Source organism: Miscanthus floridulus, chromosome 14 (genome assembly GCF_019320115.1).
Source record: "Miscanthus floridulus cultivar M001 chromosome 14, ASM1932011v1, whole genome shotgun sequence".
Taxonomy (NCBI): domain Eukaryota; kingdom Viridiplantae; phylum Streptophyta; class Magnoliopsida; order Poales; family Poaceae; genus Miscanthus; species Miscanthus floridulus.
In genome coordinates, this window is record NC_089593.1 from 77,788,436 (window position 1) to 77,812,432 (window position 23,997).

The following is a 23,997-nucleotide window of genomic DNA, read 5'->3' on the forward strand; positions in this document are numbered from 1 at the left end:
TAGAGGAGTGATATGATGCTTCAGACTGTAAGCAACCTTTGCTTGCTCTCGTCTCCCTCCCAGCTAGGATAGATACACTCCTACATTCCTTTTTCTCTTTTATTTATTCTTTGCCTCATCAATACTGCCAAGAATCTGGAATGCTGGCTTAAGCTTTGGTCTTTCCTCTCCCCCCTGCCAGGGTGCATGTTATCTTGTCCGAAACCTTAGCTTATTTCATCAGGCTTTCTCCTCTCCCCATCATCTGCTGAATCTATCCATCTGGCTGCGCATTTCGCTGTACATCCGGTATATATAGTTTGAATTCGAACAAGGAGGCCTCGATCGTTATCTCTGTGCTTGCCCAATATTCCTGAAGCCTGCAGGTTAGTGAAATCAGCGCTGTTAATTTCACTTCAGGGTTTTTCTTTTCTTCTGTTTCTTCTCTTTGCAAAAGTAGTGATACAAATTTGATTGACATGCATGCATGCATGCATCCGTCAGATTTAATTGACGTGTGTGCGTCATAATCGTTTGTAGCACACAGGCCATATGGCCATCCCCTCCGATGACTTGTTGGATGAATATGGTAATGACGAATGAGACAGGAAGCCATAAATCCATAATGCAGTCGAACGTAACAATAGTACGGCATGTTCCACTTTTTATCTAGTATATCTTTGTTGTCTCATATTTCATGGGTATATAGTCCATTTCTCTCTTTTTTTAATTTATATATGTACTATAAAAAGGAGTTTTACTACCATCTTGAACCTAACAGCTCATATGGGTCATTTGTTTAAGAGGGATGGAAAAATAAGAGACATTTAAGAGACCCTCTTCTTATCAAGTCTTCTAAGTCGTTTTGCATATTTTTCATTTGACCAACAGAGACTCCAAACCTCAAGAGAAGAATAATGGCCCGTCAAAAAATTTCCATCAATGACAAGAGTTGGCCTGAGGTTGAGAGCATCAACAGCTATGCAATATTCATGGGATACATGTCGATGGGTGTGAGGGGGCTTGGTTTGCTGGTGCTTACATGGACCACGGTTGTCCTCCTCGGTGGCTTCGTCTCCATGCTGCAGAAGAAGGATTTTTGGTGTCTCACAGCTATCACACTAGTCCAAACTGCCGGGTTAGTTTCCTTACTTCCTTAGTAATTAAGTCGTTCATCTTTGTACATTAGATTTATCAGTCCATATTTCATATCAAATCAATCTGAACTATTTAGTGTGATAACCTTTGCATGGCTAGAGGGTACTCTACTTTTATTAAAGTGTAGAAACTTGGAAAACATCCCGTACCCTTTGAGTCGTATGACCTTTCATGTGTATATAGGCTGGAAACAAAGCATGTGTTACAATACAATACAATTACATATAATACCCACCCGACTTCTAAGTAGGAGGATCATGGACACAAAGACAAAACCTAAACTCAGTCAACAATTCTATAGGCAAAGACGGAAACCTAGACCCCGTGATGTGAGGTCGGGTGCTTCGTTCCCCACCGCTACTCTTGTTTCCTCCCTAGCTGCTTCCGTCACAGTACCTATTGCCACCATCATGTTGTCTTCACTAACGCCGTCAACTGCCTCCCCTATGGACATGAGATTATGAAAGTAATGCCAAGGATCTATAGTGCAAAGGATGACAACACATATTTTGTTAGTCCCCAATGGAGCCTTCACGATAATCCTCACGAGACGTGTGAGAAATAGATTAATCTTAGGAATTCTTCACAAGAATAACAAAGATCTAGCCACCAATTTTCAAGACTCTAATCACCACGGATAATGATAATCATTAGATCTATATTGTGTTGCCTAAATAATTATCCACCTCTGCCATCATGAAAAACAATATAGAGTACCCTCTTAATCTGTATATAAATTACCTTTATGCCATTATAAAATATACATTAAAGTAACCCCTAAATTTCCATCTAATTATCCACCTACCATTATGATGGACAATCTAAGTTACCCCTTAGATTTGCGTCTAATTACCATTTATGTCAATGCTAAACAAAAACTAAAATTTGCCCTCAGCTTACCAAGATCTGCTATCATGAAAAATGCTCATAAATTATCCACTTGGGTTTCACTAATAATGAATTAAAAACTGACAATATCAAATACAGGTTATGCCATCACATAGATCAAGTACACATATGAGTGATAAATATATATGTTATGTTTGAGGTATCATAAAAAAACTCTCTTTAATGGCTTACATACGAATGATATTAATATCCATGATATATATAATTGTAGGCACTATTTTTTATAATAAAGCAATAGGTCAATACTACTACATTTTTTTCATGAACATGCGCCGTAGCGCAAGTTTTTCATCAAGAAAAAAGGAATGAGACAAGTTCATACAACGGGAAAGAAGGCATAAACATGGTAGTAAAGACACAGACCTTGTTTAGCCAAACTCGAACACCACACATAACGCGGGTCACGGTGGGGTTCCGCGTTCCCGGAACTTTTGTTCCGGAACACAGATCGGGGACGGTGCGGTACGGACTCAGGATCGTGGTCGGGACACGATCCAAAGCACACTGGATCAGCAGCACTGGACGTCCCAATGCAAAGCGAAGCTGCGGAAATCGATGATGCGGCACTGGACGCTGGTGGCGACGCTGCTCTTGAGCTGGGCAGCTGCGCGGTGCTGGAGCCAGGTGCCGGTGGCGGCGCTGCGCTAGAGCCGGGTGCTGGCGGTGGAGCGGCGCGGCGTGACGCATGTGCCAGGTGCTGGTGGCGGGGAGGCGCTGGTTTTATCCAAGTCCGTCGGACGAGAGAGTAGAGAGTCAAATGGGCCTGCTGATTGTAGTCGGATGGGAGAAGCTAACTGGTTTCATCCTAACGCAACGGTCAATGTAAATATTCACTATACCACAGCCAATCTGATAAATAAATACATATAGAATCTTAATAGACAAGAATTATTGCTACTTAATACCTCTAACTAAAAAAAAGTATATTAAGTTGTAGTGTTTTCTCTTTGTTCATTTTATAACATATAATCAATACTACTACTCTATAGTGTCTATCTAGTTGTTATAAATAAACTTGCCCAACTCATCACCGATTCGCATTGTCCTCAATAAATCAATTTGGTAGCTTTCATGCATTGGCACACGGCTTCGCCTTTCTTCCCATAACTAATAATCTCGCTTGCAACACTTTATTAACAGGGTCTTTGATTTCCTTTTAAAGGAAAAGGCAAGTGACGTTGTCAGTACTTTGAAGGGCTCGATGGTTGCTGTAGCTGCCGCGGTCGTGAGACCATTCAAAACACACACAAACACTTCTATGAATTCATCACCAATTATTGAACCATCGGTTGCACGCATCGTGGTAGGACTGGTTTTATTGGTTGTCCAAATGCTGGTGCTTGGTATAGTCTTGTGTCCTCTGGCGGTTCTGTATATGCTTGGGATGTATCTCTCTTCTGGAATTTCTTTATGGCGTCTCATACAACATGACTATGGTAATCCCGATGGAGGCGCCAACCTAAAGCCAGCGCTCAATGTCTTATACTCCTTAGCCGTGGCCCAAGGTGTGGTTTACGGCTACAGGTCCATCTATGATTTAGCGGCAAGAACCCAACTAGTGGAACTAGTGGCCAAAGATTATTCACTAGAGAGAGACTTAGTTTCGGAGTACCTAGATGAAACTGTGGCAGGATGTATGAAGGATCCATCATTTGCGAGAGGAAGGAATCTCGTCACATATGCAGTGGAGTTGTTGATGGAATCTAAGTCAAGGTATGACTACGTTTCTGGGATCCTGATTCTTAGCACAGTAACTGATTACTGGAGCGACCGGTCAGGTCTTCTAAAACAACTACTGACTGGATCAGCATCCTTCAGCCATGTGGTCCAGCGACTGCTAGAGACATTTGGTCCGACAAGCCCATATAGCACAGAGATCAGGGTGCGAGCTGCTAGGATAGTGGCAACTGTTGCTGGCAGCATCCGTTTGGACCACTTACCTCAAGGCATGATGATTGAGTGCATATCATCCCTGCTCGACACATTTGAGGAATACAGTTGGCGACCTGAGGGATATGAGCGACGTCGGGATGTACCCAAGGAGTACGAGCGGGACTGGCTCCTAGATGGAGAGGAGCTGTCGTACATTTTTTCAGTCGACGCACCTCCAAGAGCAACGGATCAAAGTTACAGTCGTAACCCGCTCCAGGGCTATAGAGATCTGGTGGTGCAAGGCCTCCGTATCCTCCGGAAGGTTGCTGTGAACGAGAACAACTGCAGAGTCATAAGCAACACTGAAGGTCTGGTATCCAAGATGATGGCGCACCTAACCTCAGACAAGCTCCACATGGACCATCATGATGAATGGTACAGCATAGCAGAGGAATCGCTAGAATTCATGAATCGGTTCATGGCTACTCTAGGAGCAGGGACCGAAACAACAAACCTGACAAGTGAGATCTCAAGCAGCAGCCAAGCAGCGATCATGAGAATCCTGGGGTGCCACAAATGTGATGTGTTGCTGAAAAGAAAAGCCACACAGGTCCTCTTACACCGCCCTCTGGTGGATATACATACACTGCCCTCCATTGTGCCTGGTGCAAGCAGCAGCAAAATATTCGTATGGATACTTCTGCACATTTTTCTTGTGCCAGATTATCACTTTGTTGGCAGGATATGCGATGCCACTCATTTGTTAAAAAAGAGTAGCTACGCCACAAGATTAGCAGGTGAGAAGATGCAGGCCATGATATCTTCGATACCGGAGGCAAGTGACACGAGTATGCTACCATCAGTTGTTTATGTTATTGGCAGCCTCGCCAGAACTGTTGCAGGTGCCGAAAACAAGGCATACAGAATACATGCAGCAATGATCCTGAAGGATCTTTGTCAATATTACACCAAGGATGATGAATATCTCAAGGAGCTGAAGAAATCCGTCGCCAATGTGATGGAAGAGGTAATTAACGTACCTGTGCACAAACATTTTTTTATGTAAAACATCTCTTTCATTCCTATATTACTGGCATCATGTATATTTGTATAGAGTACTACTGTTGTCACTCTGAAGTCTGAACTACCATTATTGGTGCCTCAGGTACTCAAAGAAATTGTCCATTGGTTCATGACGACTGAAGAAATACAAGTTGTAACAGAAGCAAACAACGGCGGCAAGGTTCTCCTGGCACCAGAGGGCCCGGACTTAGAACAAGGTGGTTCTTCACATGATAATAATAATGGACAGGAAAGCAACTCTACCCCTTATCAGCAAAAGGGTAACCAACACCAGGGAATTCAACTGCAGGAGGCCTTGATAGAATTGTGCGGGGCGGTAAGTAAATGGATTGATAAAGACCAAGATTTGACCAGTCAGTTCAACGAGATCGCAGCCAAGATATGTTCGGGGCAGGGGATGCCTCACAAGACTTTCAAAGAACTTGTGGATGAAGCACAAGAGAAACTTTGAGAGGAGAAGATTAAACATTGGCAGTTGGACGTGCTCAAGTGAAACAGAAACCTGAGTAAGAGGACATCGCAGCTCCAAAACCTGAAAGCTCCAACATCCTCATGCGCTTTGCTCCATCAGGATTCTCGGTATAAATGTCATCATAAGGTTGAAATAAGCAAACACAAATTATATTTGTTTATCCTGTGTGTACTTTGTTAAGCTTCATTTGCCTGGAGACCATGTTATTAATTATGCTAATTATATATCCTCTGTTTTCATGTGTCTGTTTTTCAATAATAAAGTAAAAAAATGCAATACATGATTGCCCCCTCAGTACTGGTGCACGGATATTTATGATGTTTGTGTTTCTTTTCTTCTATTTCTTATTACTAGCAGATGATAAGAATCCATTGTCATTGTGTGTGTTTATGGTATTTGTGTTTCTTTTCTTCTATTTTCTTACTACAAATGACAAGAATCTGTTGTCATTGTGTGCATTTATAGGACTGACATATATATTAGCTAGCTAATTTCAAAGTTGCTGGGTATTATTGCCGATGACAACCTTGTCAGGACACATACCTGTGAAGAACTGCACCTGATGCAGTGCAAAATAAACGGCTTTAGCTATACAGTACTTTCACCATCAATGCCAAAACTATTTTACTTTCAACCACATCTTATCTTTCTCATGCAAGAAGGGTATTTCAGTTTTGCTTCATGATAATATATATGTTCCATGTATACCATTGTATCTGAAATGGAACAAAATGCACTATGGTCTGCAATTTTCTTGCCTGTATTTCATTCAAAGACCTTACATGTAAATGTGAGAAGAAATTAGCTTCTCAACATGAACAGCTGATCAAAGATTTCAATTGCGAAAATCCTCAATATTGTAAAAAGAACCTCCGGGTAAAAGGTACGGATAATTCGAGCCCTCCTGAACTAATGTACTTAGCCGAACTAAACTCATACATTCATACTCATACATGGCTCCTTCAATCAAGTTTAACAAAAAAAAAAGTGAATGCAACTCTCAATATGATTAGCAAGGGTTACTCTATAAGCCAAGGTGTTTGAACTGATTCCCATTGGCAGAGCTCGCATTCTTTGAACCACAGACCTGCAAGTAGGAAAGTAGTTTGAGCTCGTCATCTCATATTGTTAAGAATAAATAGCTGGCAGGCCAAAACAAATTTAGGTCCAAACTAATATGTATTGCATATCACTAAGGTGGCGTTTGGACCCCGTCAGATTTTGAGAATCCAGATAAAAAGAATCACAACAGTTTTATTGGATTTTGGGATTCTAAAAATCTGTGAGATAAAATCCCTAATAAAATCTAGACTGTTTGGATAGGGTAGTGGGATTCTAGGATTTTTTTCTATCTGGATTCTCAGAATCCGAAGGATTCAAACAGGGCCTTAAGTACATTTACATGACACCATATATTTCTTTTTTTTTAATCCTGCTCCTGATTGTCATGTCAACTAATCCAATCCGCAGTGCAGTTCTCAAAGTTTGAACAAAACATTACTATACCTTGCCATTCCAGTACTGTGCCAATTGTTTAAAATGATTATTGACTCAGGAAATCACCTAAACGCAACATAGAATCATACTGAATTATTGCAGAACTTACCAATTTCACGCTTGCCGTTATCAGGACTATCACTTCCATGGACAACATTCCTGAAACGTTCCGTTTCCATCATAATTTATTTGATATATGCAGGTAAAATGTAACCATGTTCCAACAAAGTTTAACAGGAGAGTTGCATGATTAAATATTACAATATGTAGACATGAAGAGGATGGCTGCCAACCTTCCAGTTTGAACTGCAAGATCACCCCTTATGGTTCCTGGTTCAGCTTGAAGGGGGTTAGTAGCTCCTATTAATTTGCGAGCTGATGCAACAACACCATCACCCTCCCAGGCCTTACAGGATAGAGAACAATATTGTAGCTGTGAACTCTGCATTGGTGAAAGTGTGGAGTTGCGAAAAATATGTCTAATTCATAAGAAAAGTATATACCATGCAGACAACAGGACCAGAAGTTATGTAATCGATCAGCTTAGGAAAGAAAGGTTTATCCTTCAAATCCTTGTAATGCTCCTGAGAGAAAAGGAAGGGTGAACAAGACAGTATATGAAAGGCATTATAATTATAAGTTAGCTGATTCAACATAATGAAGTCATCGGTCCATTTTGATGTGAAAAAAAACATAACATTGTGTGCACCAACAAAGTACAGAAAAAATTAAGTAAAAGGTTGACTAGATTCCGTTGGCTTTTTAGTGAATGTTAAAAAAAAAGATGAAAGTGTGAAGTTAATGAAGAAGAGAGATGTGGGCAACGTCTTTTATCAACGATTGTACAAAAAGAACGCAAGAAAGAGAAGCCACTCAAAGAAAAAGAATGATATGGTTCAGGCAGTAACTCATTCTGTTACTTAATATAAGAAAAAATGCCAATCGAGCGCTATTACAGCATCAGATCAGTACTTAGGATGCCAAAAATCAAAGATACACAGTGAAATTATGAAACTAACTGAATATCAGGAACTTCTTTAAGGGTCCGTTTGGATGTAGATATTGGATGGCTGGCATTGAATTGGGTTCCAATGCCAAATCAGAGTAGTATTGGAAATGGGCTACAATACCAAATCAGATGTTTGGATGTACATGAAATTGCTATTTGGAATCTAAGGACATGGCAAATACCAAATAAATGTTTGGATGTACATCTCGTCAAATTGAATTGACTCCTTCCCCCACCCCGTAACACTCCTGCAGAACCCGCCGCCGCACTCCACTTCCTGGACCAGCGCCGCGACCTGCGCCTGCTGCCGGTGCTAGTGCCGCCGCCGCACTCCACTCCCTGCTGCTGCTGGACTTAAGGAAGAAGGGGATTCCCGCAATAGGCGGTGTTCGGACTTGAGGAAGAAGGGGATCCGGCTCTTGAGGACTTAAGAAGGGGATCTCGGCACTTGGCGGTGGCCGGACTTGAGAAGAAGGGGATCCCAGCACTCCTCACTGCTGCTCCCCATCGATCCACTCGGCGGTGGCCAAACTTGAGAAGAAGCGCTCGTCCTCGACGGATCCCGCGCAAGCTCTTCGCGTCTCCTCCGTCCTCCCTGCGCGAGCTCTCCCGCCGGGAGTAGGCAGGGAACCTCTGGTGGCGGCGGTGGTGGTCAGGACTTTGGTGACGGCGGCGGTGGTCGGGACTCTTTGCGTCTCCTCAATCCTCCTCCGATACCGCTTCGTTGCTCTGGTTTCTGTACAATACGCGGGGGGGGGGGGGGGGGGGGGGGGGGGGGGGGTCTGCCTCGGTATTGAAGGGGAGCAGTTTTAGTTGTAGTCGAATGCCTTGGTATTGAGGGGTCAATGCCGTCTCGCAATGCCAAAGACATCCAAACAGCAGAATTGGGAAAACTCAATGCCAAAGACATCCAAACAGCAGAATTGGGAAAACTCAATTCCAATTTATCTACATCCAAACGGGGCATAAGGGAATAACTGATGAATAATATAATAAAAGTTCAAAAGTATTTCTGTGTAGAAAGGATACACATAAGGATCCTAAGCTAATATATGTAACACTGGGAGATATATTTGACAACCAAAGATGATAATGATAAGCAGCTTTGCAAGATCCACAATAGTTCTGCAACATTAATGTGTTTTGGGAAGCAAACCTGAGCCAAGTCCTTGGGGCACTGGAACAGTTTTAAGCCTTTCAACAAAAACCCTTTCTTCTCAAAGCGAGAAATAACATCTCCAACCTATATGCATCAGATACAGTATGTTTTATCTTAACTGAAATATGAAAGAAGGTAAGGAATAGCACCATACTGGGAAAAGTGTGGGTGTGGGGAACTGGGGAATGCATACCAGACCACGCTGAACACCATCTGGTTTGATCATAATGTAGCTTTGCTCAACCTCCTACAGATTGTAAGTTCTTGTTAAGCAAGGTCTCATTATGGATAAGTAAGGAACTAGATGAAAGTAGAGTGCTCAACATCTCATAATTGAGGTCACAGGATATCAGCATCATAAATTTTTTTTGAACATTTCATGAGTTCTAAAATTCTTTGTAGAAAACAGAAAGATGATTGAGTTTCATTAGAACAAAAGAATAAGTATGATGCCTTCGATCCTGAATTATTGATGACCTGAATCTGGACTTCCAGAGGCTAAAAGGATAAAACTACTAGCACTATTTATCCAGTCATATGTGCCTGAGATTTGTGTGGAGAAAACAGTTTCCTATAGGTCAACAAGAATTGGTGGAAGGACTAGATTAGGTTTGACATCTTTAGAAAATAACTCAGTTGCCTTTGCGATGTTTTGGAGATCTGTTGATCACAAAGATGTGTAAAACCATTTAATTTAATTAGCACATATCATGTTTCCGTTGAAAAATAGGTTGGCGGAGAAAACTTTGCTTCCATTGTAAAATTACTGCAAGTGTCCACTGTCCAACACATGGTGGGATAATTTCAGCAACCCTGCAGTCAGTCCACAGGTATCCTTGCATTGGTCAGATCAGAAGAAAGCAAGGTGAAACTTTGACAGGAAACAAGGAGAACATTACACTGGGGCCACACAAGGTCCAACACATGATGAGGCCGAAGTAGAAGATGAATCCACTCAAAAAGTTGATATTGGCGATGAAAACGTCGGTCCTCTTGATAATTTACAAAATGGAACATGTCTGAATGGTGCACTTTCAGCATTGACTGCGACAGGAAGCCCAAAAGCTCAGTTTCACCTCATTCCTAACTCATGGCAGAATAATCATAGAGAATTCAAGAATCGATGCTAAAAGCCTAGGTGAAAAAAAAATGTCACATTGCGCAGTGCATTTTCCTTTAGTTCAGCTGCTCTGCATAACCTACTCACGAGGCACTAGATTATAATCCGAAAGGTAAGAGAATATGAAGTAGTAGTTTCTAGTTAGCCTGGTCGAAACAAATTCTCCATATTCAAGCTCATCCAATACCAAAAAATCAAGCAAAGTTACCAAAACCATAAACAAATAAAAAATTGCTCTCCGAGACGGCCCTAATCCTCGAACACATAAGCAAAAAGAAAACCAGCAAAATCAAAATCAACTCTTCACCATTTCAGCAACCCGCTCGAGTTAATACAAGTACACAATCAGACACAAGTATGCAGGGGGAACCAACCGAGGAGGCGACGATGCGGCGCGGGACAGCGCGAGCCCTGGCCGCCCTCCCGCTCCCCGCCGACGCCGTGCTCAGCCCCAGCCCGAGCCGGCCGCGGGGCGTCGTGGAAGCTGCGCCGAAGGAGAGGGACGCCGTTGGACGCAGCGCGCAGGAGGGCCGGCGAGTGGACCCGGCAAGGGGCGGCGCCGTCCTCGCGAGCGCGGCCATGGTCTCCATCCCTTTCCCGGAGAGGAGTCCGTGCGAGCAGAGCACGCAATTTTTAGATTAGACTGTCTCCAACGACAACGAGAACCTAAACACAGGGCATTCTCTGATTTTGGTCATGCACACCAGAGAGGTCCACACCTAAGATTTAGCTTCTTCGACAGCCAACGCAAATCACTTCCCCATTATCTACATTACACCGATAAAAATAGGGAAAATTGGATCCATACCATCAAAAGAACCAATCTTTAGATATCTACCGTCAAAAGAACCAACTTGAGATATGTACCATCAAAAGATCACAATTCTATAGCTATCTACCACTTCTGTGAAGTTCACGTTAAATCTGTGAAGTTCACGTTAAATCTGTGAAGTTCACGTTAAATCTGCGCCCCAGCACCTCGTCGCAGCTATGCCGACTTCCTCGTCCAGCTCCATCGTGGACCTCGGCGAGGTGGCAGCCGAGCTCGACGATGTCACTTCGCTCTTCTTCAGCGACAGCCATGCTGCTGGCCACAGCATGTCGTGGCCGGCGGCGTCGGAGATCACGTCGACTGTGACCACCCAAGACTCTCTCATCGCTCTGTGCCGCAAGCACGGGTGCCCAGCGAGCTCTCGCCGGTCTGCGCCCATCAATTGGGGTGGAGAGCCTGCACGTCGCCGCCGCCGGGCTCCAGCAAGATGCTGTGCGTGTGCTCCGCCGCGCTCGAGGCCAGCCTGCGCTTCCCTCTCCACGATTTCTACGCGAGGGTGCTCCGGCGCTACCACCTCGCGCCGTCCCAGCTCACCCCCAACGCCTGGAGCTACCTGGCCGCCTTCGTCCTGCGCTGCGACGACGCCGGCGTCGAGCCGCTGGTGTCCGTGTTCCGGTACTTCTTCACCATCTGCGCTCACAGGCACGAGGGCAAGCCGACGGGGTGGCACCATTTCCAGCCCTACCACGACGGTAGCCGCCGCCTCTTCACCGGCGCTCTGCGCAGCAGCAGCGGGTGGAGATCCAAGTTCTTTTTCCTTGAGCGCCCATCGGATTGGAAGTGGAATTGCCAGGTGAAGTGGGGCAAGCCGAGGAGGGAGGACGTCCGCCGAGTGGAGCACACCGACACCGGGATCGAGAAGCTCAAGCATATGGGGTGCATTGACATCAAGTGCTTCTTGGCCAGCCGCGACATGCCCGTCGGGGCCGCTCTCGCCCCGCTGCAGGCGGCGCTGAAAGTGGAAGCCAGAGCCGCCGGAGCCGGTGCTGGTGCTCGTGCCGCCGCCGCCGCCGTCGGAACTGCTGCAGAGAGCGCATCTAGGACTACGAGGAAGCACAACAGGCTGTTGCCGGCGGCGGCCTTGTCCCAACGTTGAAGGTGACGGAAGCAGACGGAATGGTAGATAGCTATAGAATTGTGATCTTTTGATGGTATATATCTCAAGTTGGTTCTTTTGATGGTAGATACCTAAAGATTGGTTCTTTTGATGGTATGGATTCAATTTTCCCATAAAAATATTTCATCCTCTCCTCTCTCTCCCCTCGTCACTTCTCTTCTCCTCCCTCCCTCTTCCTCCTGATCTCTCGAAACGGACAGGGCAGCTGCACGAGCGCACCTCGGCGGTGCCCGGACCTCGGCGAGGCGACGGCCGCCCTCGCAGGTGGCCCCCTCCCCCTCCCCCTCCTTCCTCCCTCTATCTCCGCCTCTCTCGGTCTCTCCTCTTGCCCCATCTCTCTCTTCTTCGCTCCTCACCCAGAACGCCGCCGATCCCCGCGCTGCGACCGCACGGTGACCTACCCCGGCTGGCCGGCCGGCCCCTGGCGAGACGACAACGCCGGCCTAGGGTTTTGCGTCTCCATCGCTCGACTGTCCCCGGATCGACTGGGGCCTGGCGTGGGTGATGCCGTGCCTGCCGCCCATGTCGCGGGGCGAACTGCTTCCCGATCTCTGCCGTCGCGGAGCGGACTGCTTCCCGATCTCTGTCGTCGTGGGGCGGACTCTTCCAGGTGCGCTTTCCTCTTCCTTCCCCTCCCGCGAAACAGTTGTGCGGGCACGGCAAAGATATGGGTCGAGGAGAGAGAAGGACGCTTATTTGCGTTCCCACTCCACGCCGACGCAAATTGGGTCTATGCTTTGCCTACTCCGTTGGACCGTGCTTTTTTCACCCAAACCGACGTGAACGACGCATATTTAGATTTGGGTGCCGTAATAGGTAGTCTGCTGGAGACAGTCTTAGGACTCTAGGTGAGAAGCTAACGACCAGCACAGCACAAGGCGCTCTTGCTAAGTACAGCCTGGAAGCCGCTTCACCTGTACATTTACGTTTTCATAGCTCGAATCAAGAGTACAATATTTGTAGTGACTAGAGCATTTGGTTGAATGCCGCAAGCCCGCAACTTACCACGAATTTTAAGACGTGCTATATGTGCATCACCACATCGTTTTCTGACTTGGAATCAAAATTAGAAGGGTAATGCTGGGACTAGAGCGTCCGTCCGTCCATCCGAATGGTGCTGATAGTGAACCGCAACGTAGCCCAGCAACCGCATCTTATTTGCTCATCCAACCATTCTTAAAAAAAAAGAAGAAGAAAAAACTCGTCTCACCGCAACGTCGTGATAGCTCTTCGCAACGACGCTCTGCCTCGGCAACGATGCTCTCCACTGTGCCCCCCTCTCCATCGCGCCTCCCTCTCCATCGCGCCTCTGCTCCACCAACCGGCATCTCCTTCGCGCCAGAGCACGGCAGCCCGTCTTCCTCCCTCTCCACCGCGCCTCTCGCCCATCGTGACTTCTCCGACGCACGGACCCGCTGCAGCACTTCTCCAAGGGACCTGCCGTGGCCTTCTCCATCGAAGCAGCGAGCTCCGCGCCACAGGTGAGCTCTACACCGATGAACTTCACACGCCATGCGCCAACGAGCCTCCATTCCCAAGCAGCAAGGTGATGTTGCTTTTTCAGCGCATGTTGCAAACATATGCTGAATTTTTTTTTTATTTTTTAGCCCTTTTTTGAAAAAATTTCACAAATATGCCCCTGGAGGTATGATTTCAAAATCTGGACCCTTAGCTCGGCGCCATCGTTGCTGGCGCCGAGCTTACACGTCTCGACGCCATCGCTGCTTGCGCCGAGGTCTTGGGCTCGACGCAGACGTGGCGATGACTTGGCAGGCAGCTCGGCGTCGTAGATCCTGGCGCCGAGCTTGGCGCCGTAGATCTTGGCGCCGAGCTTGGCGTTGTAGATCTTCGCCCCGAGCTTGGCACCAATATCTATGGCACCGAGGTGGTGTTTTAACCCGGCCCCCAACCTTCCTGCCCGAGCCTTCTTCCTCTTCTTTCTCCTCCCTCTCGGATTTTTTTCTCTCCCCACTTCACCCTACCTTACGAATCGACATATTGGACCTTAGAAACTTTGATTTGATCCATAGATCTTCGAGAGCTAGGTCTCCTCGCTCCCCTCCTAGTTTTTTTTCGCATCGATTCGGTATATATTAGTTGGATTTTTCAACCTAAGAATCGTCATTACTTAGGGTTTCATGTAATTTTTAATATTTGTATTATACAATTGTAGGATGCCAAGGCGTGGAAAAGCTAGCAAACCAAGGTAACCTCAGCGCATGTTGTTATGTTATGGGTTCATTGTTGTGCATCAAATGGGAAACCCTAGGTTTATGGTTTAATGTTAATTGCTTTCGGTTCTTAGAACGAAATTGGTTGAATTGTAGTTATGGCCGGATGACCGGAAATGCCTTCGACCCATTGCCTCTGCCTAGTGGTGTTCCAGTGCCCATGTGCTTTTGCGGCGATCCTTGCAAGGTAGCCAAGTCCGATGAAGAGGACACGTATAGGCAGAGGTATTGGATGTGTTCCAATTTTGCGTTTGAGCCTACACTTCGTCAGCGCCGCATTAACAAGATGGTGAGGAATTGATGTTTGTGTCATATGACATCTTGCATGATTTTTTTGTTTTGTAACAATTGCATTTTTTGCAGACCCCTCCACCGCTCTGTGATTTTGAGCAGTGGATCGACACTGAGATCAAGCCTGAAGACAAGGAATGGATGCAGAAACTGTTGCGGTGGGAGGCAGAGGACAAGGAGATGATGGAGAAGAGACGTGGAGAGGAGGCTGCAAAAAAGGAGCACAAGGAAGAGGAGGAAAGGAGGCGTGTTGCTGCGTACATGGAGGAGAGGGAGAAGAAGCTTGAGCGTGCACGCCGAGCGAAAGCAGCGATAGAGGAGAATCCCGATGCCCTGAGGAAGGGAAAGTGGCCTCGTTGCACTCAGTAGTCTCCATGACTTGCTAGTTCTATGGTTTATTCATGAACAATGTTGTCTACTGTCGGCACATACTTCTAGTATTATTGTGTTGTTTAATGTGGCATAGTATTGGACTTTTCATTATGTAGTTGTTTTCATTATTTGTGGTCATAATATTCAGTATAATGTTGCGAACGTAGTGAAATGTGATCACGTGCTACAAACACAACCTAACGAAGTAGGGCATTATATAATTCAACACACAAAACACATGAAATGACATGTGAGAACATGTACCGAACTAGGGTACAGAGTTCCTTCGACTAAACCTAACATGCCTTAGGTAATTAAACCAAACAACAAACATATGGATAGTGCCATGTGAATAAGATAGGGTCGTCCTAGTAGTGTGGCCACATAGCAAATTGTGTTGCACCTTCTCCACAGTAGCCTCCCATTGTTGGTGGTGGTGGTGGCGGGGGTGATGGTGGAGGCCCCTTGTTCTTGTGGTTAGGGCAGGTGCAATATGGATCATTGCAGAGTGCCTCCTGTGAATCAGCACCATTGTTGTTGTCGTCCTGTTCGTCGTCATTGTAACCGCTGCTAACTTCTCTTTCTAGATCGAAGATATGGTCCTATAGGTAGTAGATATACTCCGCATGCGGATAAATAGGTCGAGGATCGACCCACCTAGTGAACCCACAGTTTTCTTTGGCCAAGGAAGACTGCAATAAGTATGTCATGTAAGTTGTATAGAAGAGGAACATATTGAAGAAACAGATAGTAATAGCAATTACCCATGCTCGCGGGTATTTGAAGAAACGACGACCTCCATCTATTCCCTTGGTGAACATCTGCACTAGGTAGTCCTCACCATGCATGCATTTTGGCCACTCTTCTTTCCGTTCATCGTATCCTCTCAGTGGTGCCTCTTTGGTGAAATCACTTTTGCTCTCAACTGGAAATCTCTCATAAAGAGCTTCCTCAAAGAAATTAGGGACCAAGAGAACCCTCCCACACAATGGTAGTTCCCTTCACCTTTCCTCTCCCTCTGGACGACCCTCTAGACATTGGTACTGCAACGAAAGAAAATACTAGTTGGGAAGTAAGTAGCAATGCATCCAGCATTGCGTATATATAGGCAGAGGCAGGTTTAGTTGCCGTTTCAATGTGTTATAACTGGTCACAAGAAGCCTAATTAGTTTCACTGAAGAGCCTATTTCAATGGACACTGAAAAGCCTAGATTTATTTCCTAAAAAGTCTATTCGTCGTTGACATGATAAATCACTGAAAAGCCTAGATGCTATAGGTGTACTATGTAAGTGAAGTGATATATCGCTGTTGTCATCGTACTCCTCGTCCTTGTAACTGAAAAGTCTATTTTCATTGTCTGAAAAGCCTAGATTCGTTCGCTGTTACTGAAAAGCCTAGATGCTATAGGTGTACTATGTAAGTGAAGTGATAAATTACTGTTGTCATCGTACTCCTCGTCCTTGTACATGAAAAGTCTATTTTCATTGTTTGAAAAGCCTAGATTCAGTTCGCTGTTACTGAAAAGCCTAGATGCTATAGGTGTACTATATAAGTGAAGTGATAAATCACTGCCATTCATCGTACTCCTTGTCCTTGTAACTGAAGAAGTCTATTTTCATTGTCTGAAAAGCCTAGATTCGTTCACTGTTGCTGAAAAGCCTAGATTCATCTGCAAAGCGTCTGTACGATACGATTGGACTATACATGTTCTAATGAATTTACATTTAATCTATGTACTACATTTGTGCCTTTTTAGCAGTGTAGTATAATTAATGATTCACGGAAAAAATTTGCAAGAGTTTTCCTTATTTCAGGAGCATCCACAGTTACAAACAGAGACATCATTATATAATCCAAACATTTAATCGTCCAAAGAGTACAATACAACCACATCGAACATCACAATCAACATAACATGTCCTGCATAGTCCAAATAGTCCACAATATCCATACAGTCCCAAATAGTTATAGGAAAGTAACTACAAAATTCATAATAGTACATACTAACATCTACCACAAACCCTCACTATCTCCTAGTCTTACCCTTACCCTTGTGACCAAGAGCACTGATACTTGGAGTGTAAGGGCCAGGTGGACGGCGTCACCTAGTGCCTGGAGGCTGTGTAGGCTGAGTCAAGGGAGCATCCTAGAGCTGAGAGGTGCCAAGCTCATCGTGCCTCTGGTCCACGTCATCGTCGTCCACGTCCTCATCCTCGTCCTCGTCCCCTGTAGGTGCTTGGCTAGAAGAACCTAAGTCTCCTCTGCCTATGGAAGGAATGTACACGTCTTGCATCGTGTCTGTCCTGCAACCACAACGAGCAGCCGCACGGCGTAGCCGACGTGACAGCCTCTATTTTACAAAATTAAGTTAACTGAAAGAATCTAACGTATTAATAATATGTTTGAAAGAATATTTTGAATCTTACATCTAGGAAGCTACGCGTGTCGTCGTCCCTAACTCTCCGACGAAAGCGCTCAATGTCTTCAATGGAGTATTTGAGGGTATTGCCCTGCAACAAAGTTCTCAGCAATAATACTTCTGAACAGATAGCAACAGGTTTTGTTTTCTTTTGTACAAGAATCTAACATATTATAAGGATGCTACGGCTCGAAGGTGGCACTAACTAAAATAGATACCTCTAACACATAATGTACTGGTATACAACTTAACGTAGAAAAATAAGGCAATTGACTTACCACTCTTCTCAAGATTGGTCCTGCCTCCACCTGCCTTCCTGCATGAGTAGATTAGTCGTACATCGTGTCTTCATCGTCGGAGGACTCGATGTCAGTGTAGTCATCTTCTATCCATTGTAGCCTCAGCCTACAACATGTCGCACGTTGGTACCAAGCTTGGTACCGCCTGAACTCACGGTTCGTGTGTGGCTCTGTTGTTCTCGTCCATGTTGTCGTGCATCTGCTCCCATTGCTCAATGTAGTACTGGTGGTGCTTCTCCCAGTCAAAAATCTTTCTGTTCTTCTGACGATCCAACCTGTACGTATGTCATCATTACTTGAATCCATGTACATGTCACCATATTAATGGAAATGGACCATCACGAGACATTTGAAATAGCAAAACACTTACTTGTGTAAGTCAACGCTAGTCGAGAACGGAGCCGTTGGCCAAAGCTGTCTCACTCCAAATTGGCGTGCAACTCTATCTGGCAGGTGGAAACTCGACAGCATAGAAACAGATTAGAGGGCACCTCATCCTATAGAAGTCGTCGTCGCACCCACACATGTTGCTCAAATGAAAAGGAAGTGCCCCCTCTCCATCGTACGGCTCCCACGACACCTGCAACATGTCCAAACAAGATGTTAGATGGTATACTAAACCATTTCAAACCAGCATGGGAAATAAAATTTACTTACACTAGACGTCATGAGCATGTCTAGCTCGTTCGTGAACTCAATGTACGCTCGTTGTAACCTCGCGTGTGGAACCCTAACCTGGTCCCAAAGGTACGCCCACGTCGGCTACCGATGTGGAGGCTGACCTGGAACCACTCACAATGAGCCAGAACCTCGGGATGCCCAACTGGTAGACGAGCTCACATCCACAACTAAAGCAGGTACACGCATCCACCAAGTGACACTGTGGATGAAGTCCAACGACACCCCTCGCAAAGCTGCTGGTAAAGAAAACCCAAGACTGCAGAGCCCTAGCTGTACTGACCCGCCTGGTCCCAGTCACTGAGGCAGTGGACCCATATCCATGATGCAATGTCACCCATGGCGTCAGGGAAGAGAAAGCAGGCAAACAGGTGTAGGATCCATGCCCTGTAGTAGTACCCAACTGTCTCCTCATCTGCCTCCTTGGGGCACTGTGCGAACTCTTGCCGGAGCCAGGAGATTAGAACTCTAGAAGTGTGAGCCCCTTGCTCGCCAACCTCACACCCAAGAAGGCCTCTACTCGTGTTTCTCCAGCATTTTGACCTGCACTGCCCAGTGACTGCGTTGCCGTGAATCCTGAGGCCTAGCATCTTCTGACAGTCCTGGAGCATGACTGTCATCTCTCCGAAAGGTAAGTGGAAGCTGTGAGTCTCCGGCCGCCACCTACATTTTAGACAAAGCAAGATTACATGTCAAAAAGGCAAGCGCATGAACAAATGACCATGAATGGAGGCAATGATTGAAGATAATACTTGTCAACCAACGTAGTTATGGCCACTGAGTTGAACTTGGGCAACCCACGACGAACCTAAAAAGAGATGACATCCAGGCTAGCTCTCTGCAGGAAAGGAGTATACCTGTTGTCGTACTGCATGTCCAAGAACCCATTGTGGGTTCTAGGACAAAGGAGCGGATGGTCATGCATGGAATAAAACATAGTCTCCCGTTACTTCACGAACACATGTACGCTCACAAAAATTTGAACAAAACGTATAGATTATTACCTACCCCTCTACTATGAGACGTCCTCGGTGGGTCGCCTCGTACGTCAGGGTCAAGCAGGTGGAATTGTGCCATCCTACAAAAAAGTCAATGAAATAGAAATTCAATATACAATGAAACATGAACTTAGAAATGTACAAGTAATTGACACAATTACATGCATAAATTGAGACATGCATAATTAATTAAATGAATATGACAAATATGAAATAATGAAAACAACCAATAGTCGCACCTCACTAATCTGCCAATGGCAAGTGTGTGAATTGTGGCCTAGTCTACCACACTTGCCACACTCGTACTGCTCGGGGTCAGTAAGAAATGGGGTTCCTCTCCCACGCCTCGTTCTTCTGGGTATCTGATCCATAATCATCCTATGCCTCGTCCTCTTCCTTGATCCATGCTTGTTCCAATGGTAAGCTAGATCCGCAATGTACTTTGACCCATCATATGGAGGCCACTCTCTAGGGTCCTGGAAATTCACGAAGCAGGGGCTCCATGTGTGCACAAGCGTGTCGACACTGAACTCGTGAGGTATCCTGCTCTCGATATTATAGTTGCGATGCCTAGCTGCTGCCACCAAATGGGAACATAGAAAGTGATACTGCCTTGGTTGACCACAAGTGCATGTGAAATCTTGGAGGATAACCACATGCATCCTCGACTCTCGGACCTCACCGTCGAACATTGTACTGCCCCTATGCTTGACCTGATAAGTCCCTATGGCGTGGTCAAAGCATGTAACCTCATGTGTGCCATCCCTTTCATTTGCCTTCTCTAGGTGTGCCTTTGGTTTTGGAGCCCATATCTTTCATCACTCCACAATTTCAATGCATGGGCGTGTCTATCGTTGAACCAGGCAACAAGCTTGTAGAAGGTGAATTGAATGATTGCATTCACGGGCGTACCACATATCCCCAATAGCAACTTATTGAATGACTCCGCTATGTTGCTGCACTGAAACTCGTACCTACATCCACCGGCGTTGTGAGCTCTTGTCCATTTCTCTAAATCCCTCATCAAACCTGTGAGCCATTGTCTACCTTCTGCATTTGATGCGGTTCTGACCTGCTCCAACTTTTTCTAAAGTACTTATCCTCAAGCTGTCGAGCAGCCTCCTAGAACAGATCAAAGTTATCCTTCACACCATCCTTCTGAAGTAGATTCTCAGCAAGGTGCTGAGTACACCAATGATGGTGCAAAGGTGCATACCCCTCTATCTGCTCTCGCACGGCATTAAGTATGCCCTGGTGCCTATCAGATATGACGCCAACTCTCCCTACCAGCCCAACCACATGTATCCAGACTAGCCTCAAGAACCATCCCCAACTGTCATTGTTCTCCTTCTCAACCAAAGCAAATGCCAAAGGAACCAACTTATTAGTTCGTGTCACAGGATATGGCTATAAGAAGTGTGCCTAGGTATTTGACAATCAAGAACGTACCATCAATGGAGAAGACAGGACGATAGTGCCTAAAGGCCTCGACACACTGAGGGAAGCACAAGAAAGCACAGAAGAATATCTTCCTCCCATCCTTTCATGCATTTGGTTTTCTGATGTACTCATAATGCATGCCTGGATTCACCGCTTTGATTGCATTGAAAAGTATTGGTAGCTGCTCGTACCCATCCTCCCAGTCCTCATATATCATCTTCCACGCTCGCTGCTTAGCCCTCCAAGCTTTACCATAAGTTATCACATTACCTCCATACAACGCCTCAACGGTCCTGATAATTGTCCTAACCTTCATGTTGGGTTCTCCCTGCAATATTCCCATCAATCGCTTGGCAATGAGGGTAGATGTCAACTGCCGATGCTTCAGTGTTAGCCCATGGTTAGCACAATTGTGTGGCCTGATAACTTTTGTGATCTTCCACTTTTCGGAGACCTTTTGCTTCCTTACACAAACCCTCCATGGGCAGCATTCCTTGTCACACACAACTGTGTAACGGTGCTCTGCATATGAATGCAAGACCTTGTAAGGTCTCTTTCATATCACTGCAAATGCCTACAACCACCTCCTCAATGCAGGGAGGTCCTTGAATACCCTCCCATTCTCAATTACCATGTTAGGGACGGCCTCAGGAGCTTCTAGGAGCTCATCGTCACATCCTTCTACACACGCCTGATTGGAATGAGCAAGATCGCTAAACTCGCGAAGTCTTGGATCACGGCAGTCGGGAAAGATATGCCTCAGCATCTCAACATCACTCTCTGTCAGCTCTCCAACAGGACGATCATCATCAGAATTAAGAGCCCTTGCCATCTCATATGGCTCCAAATCCATCTCCACAGAGCACTTGCGCAGCAACAGTGGGCACATCCACATTGTCAGGAATGTCTACTACAACATAAGTACAAAAATGAGAAAAGAATGAAAAATTGGATGTAAGGAATAGGGTAAGCTCCCAATAACCATGAGGATAAGACACTTACTCGGATGATTCTGTGTCAAAGGGATCTCATGAGGAGGATCTTCCATAACATCATGAGTCTGACAAGCATCTCCAACTAGCATATTGGGGGCAGATTGAGCATCGGGAACCGTAGGTGCAACCTCCGCATCCTATATCAGGTTTCGGGACAGGAGGGTTGAAGTGTGCCTGCTGACCCATTGGTGGGGAAAACCCATGAGGGATGGGATCAACTAACACCCGATGCACAACCACGTCCAAACTTTGGAACTGGCACTTCATAGCCGATCTCACATAGTTCTCCCACTAGTCTGCACACCCAATTGGGATCATCTTCCTAAGGATGTTGGGAGGGGAATCTAGGTGAAGTACACCCTCCACTATGATGCCATCATCATGATTAGCTCCATGGCAATGTAGCTCCTCCCGAGCCCTTGCAACCAACTCACTAAATGATGGCTTCTCATTGAATAACACAGGCACACTTTGCATCTCAACAAACTCAACATATCCATAGCGATCTCTTTCCATGGTGCCTCCATGATATATGCTCACTAGATTGTCCATCTAGTTCAAACATGTAATGAAACACATGTCCTTTAGTCCAAATTAGACGATAGATAGTACCTAACAAGTACTTTCTAACTACAAACTAAGTAAATAAGATAATAACTACGTATATATATATATATATATATATATATATATATATATATATATATATATATATATATATATAGTGTACTCACTAAATAGCTAGATCCTATTTAGTTAACTAAATATATAACTACCTATCTAAGTAGCTATCTAACTATATCTATGTACCTATGTATCTATGTTTCTATCTCTCTACATATCTATCTCACTAGATCACTAACTAAATCAACTACATGAGTCATCACATTAACTAGTAAATAACAAATGCCAAAACAACTACACTACAATCAAAGCTAACTAAGTATGTACATTGCATATTCATAATTTTTACCTATCCGACGACGGAGTCGCAGCAGACACCGGGATCTATGGCCCTAGGACGGAGTCGCAACGGACGGCGGGCGTGGGTGAGGCCGATGAGCTGGGCCAGCGGTGGTGCGGCCGGGCACTGCAGGGGCCTGGGTGGGCGATGGCGCGCGGCGGGCGTGGGATGGCCGGCATTCCGCGCGGCGAGGCCGGCACGGCGGGAGCCCGGCACGGCAGCCGAGGCCGGGCACGGGCGGCACGGCACAGTGGGCGCGGCGCGAGCATGGCACGGTGGGCACGGTGTGGGCGCGGCGTGGCCATGGCATGGTGTGGGCACGGTGGGCATCTACGTGGGTGGCACGGTGGGTGAGGCCAGGCATGGCAGGCTCCTGCATGGGCGGCACGGCGGGCGAGGACGAGCGCGGTGGCCGGGCACGGGCGAGGCCAGGCACGGTGGCCGGCGCGGTGGATGGCGCAGGCGCGGGTGGCCAGGGGTGTAACACCCCAGGTGTTTATCACCAGTTAAGCAATGGGTTTAAACTCAACCATGGCATGTTAAGTCGTGATGGAGATTAGGTCAAACATATGAAAATGAGCCACCACTTAAACTTGGACCATGCACCATTGCTTACATGTTGCCCTTTCCAAAAAGCATATTGAGTAATGCTGGATGTACTTGTTTCATGTGTCTCGCATCAATATCCATCTATATTGATCCATGGAAAAGTTTCGTGAAGTTTGGAAGCAAGAAGTCACATGAAATGATAAATTATGATCTTTCTTGGATTGCTTCATTAAGTGAATGGAATGATAGGTCATCAAACAAACATTGCAACCTTGCTCAAACAACTCTACTTACACACATGAACAAAAGTTATGAAGGGTTCGTGTTGAGCAAACATCAAGAAAAGATCTCAATTGGTCGAAAACCCTAACTCCAGGGTTAACAAGATGTTGTTTTGACCAAGATGAAGAATGGGTTTATGTACCAGATATGAAGTTTAGCCTTTAATAAAAGTTGAAGTTGAGTGGAGTAGAACAAACTTTGTTTTTGGACCCAGAGCCAGATCAACTTGGAACTAAGTCAAATCGAGGCTCGAACTTTGAATTGGCAGCTG

General features: G+C 45.7%; 2 protein-coding genes across 2 annotated transcripts; one reads left to right on the plus strand and one right to left on the minus strand.

Moving 5' to 3' along the window:
- Nucleotides 1-246: 246 nt before the first annotated feature.
- On the plus strand, nt 247-5,452 carry LOC136503814 (uncharacterized). Its single transcript, XM_066498772.1, has 4 exons — nt 247-365; nt 871-1,117; nt 3,187-4,945; nt 5,084-5,452. Exons 2-4 carry the CDS (start codon nt 897-899, stop codon nt 5,450-5,452), a joined length of 2,349 nt encoding a protein of 782 aa, XP_066354869.1. The 5' UTR covers nt 247-365; nt 871-896.
- A 742-nt stretch (nt 5,453-6,194) lies between these two features.
- On the minus strand, nt 6,195-10,929 carry LOC136504847 (uncharacterized). Its single transcript, XM_066499876.1, has 7 exons — nt 10,633-10,929; nt 9,332-9,385; nt 9,136-9,222; nt 7,474-7,554; nt 7,264-7,376; nt 7,080-7,129; nt 6,195-6,560 (listed from the first exon to the last, which is right to left on the minus strand). The coding sequence occupies exons 1-7, from the start codon at nt 10,846-10,848 to the stop codon at nt 6,493-6,495; spliced, it is 669 nt and encodes a 222-aa protein (XP_066355973.1). The 5' UTR covers nt 10,849-10,929; the 3' UTR covers nt 6,195-6,492.
- Nucleotides 10,930-23,997: the final 13,068 nt, after the last annotated feature.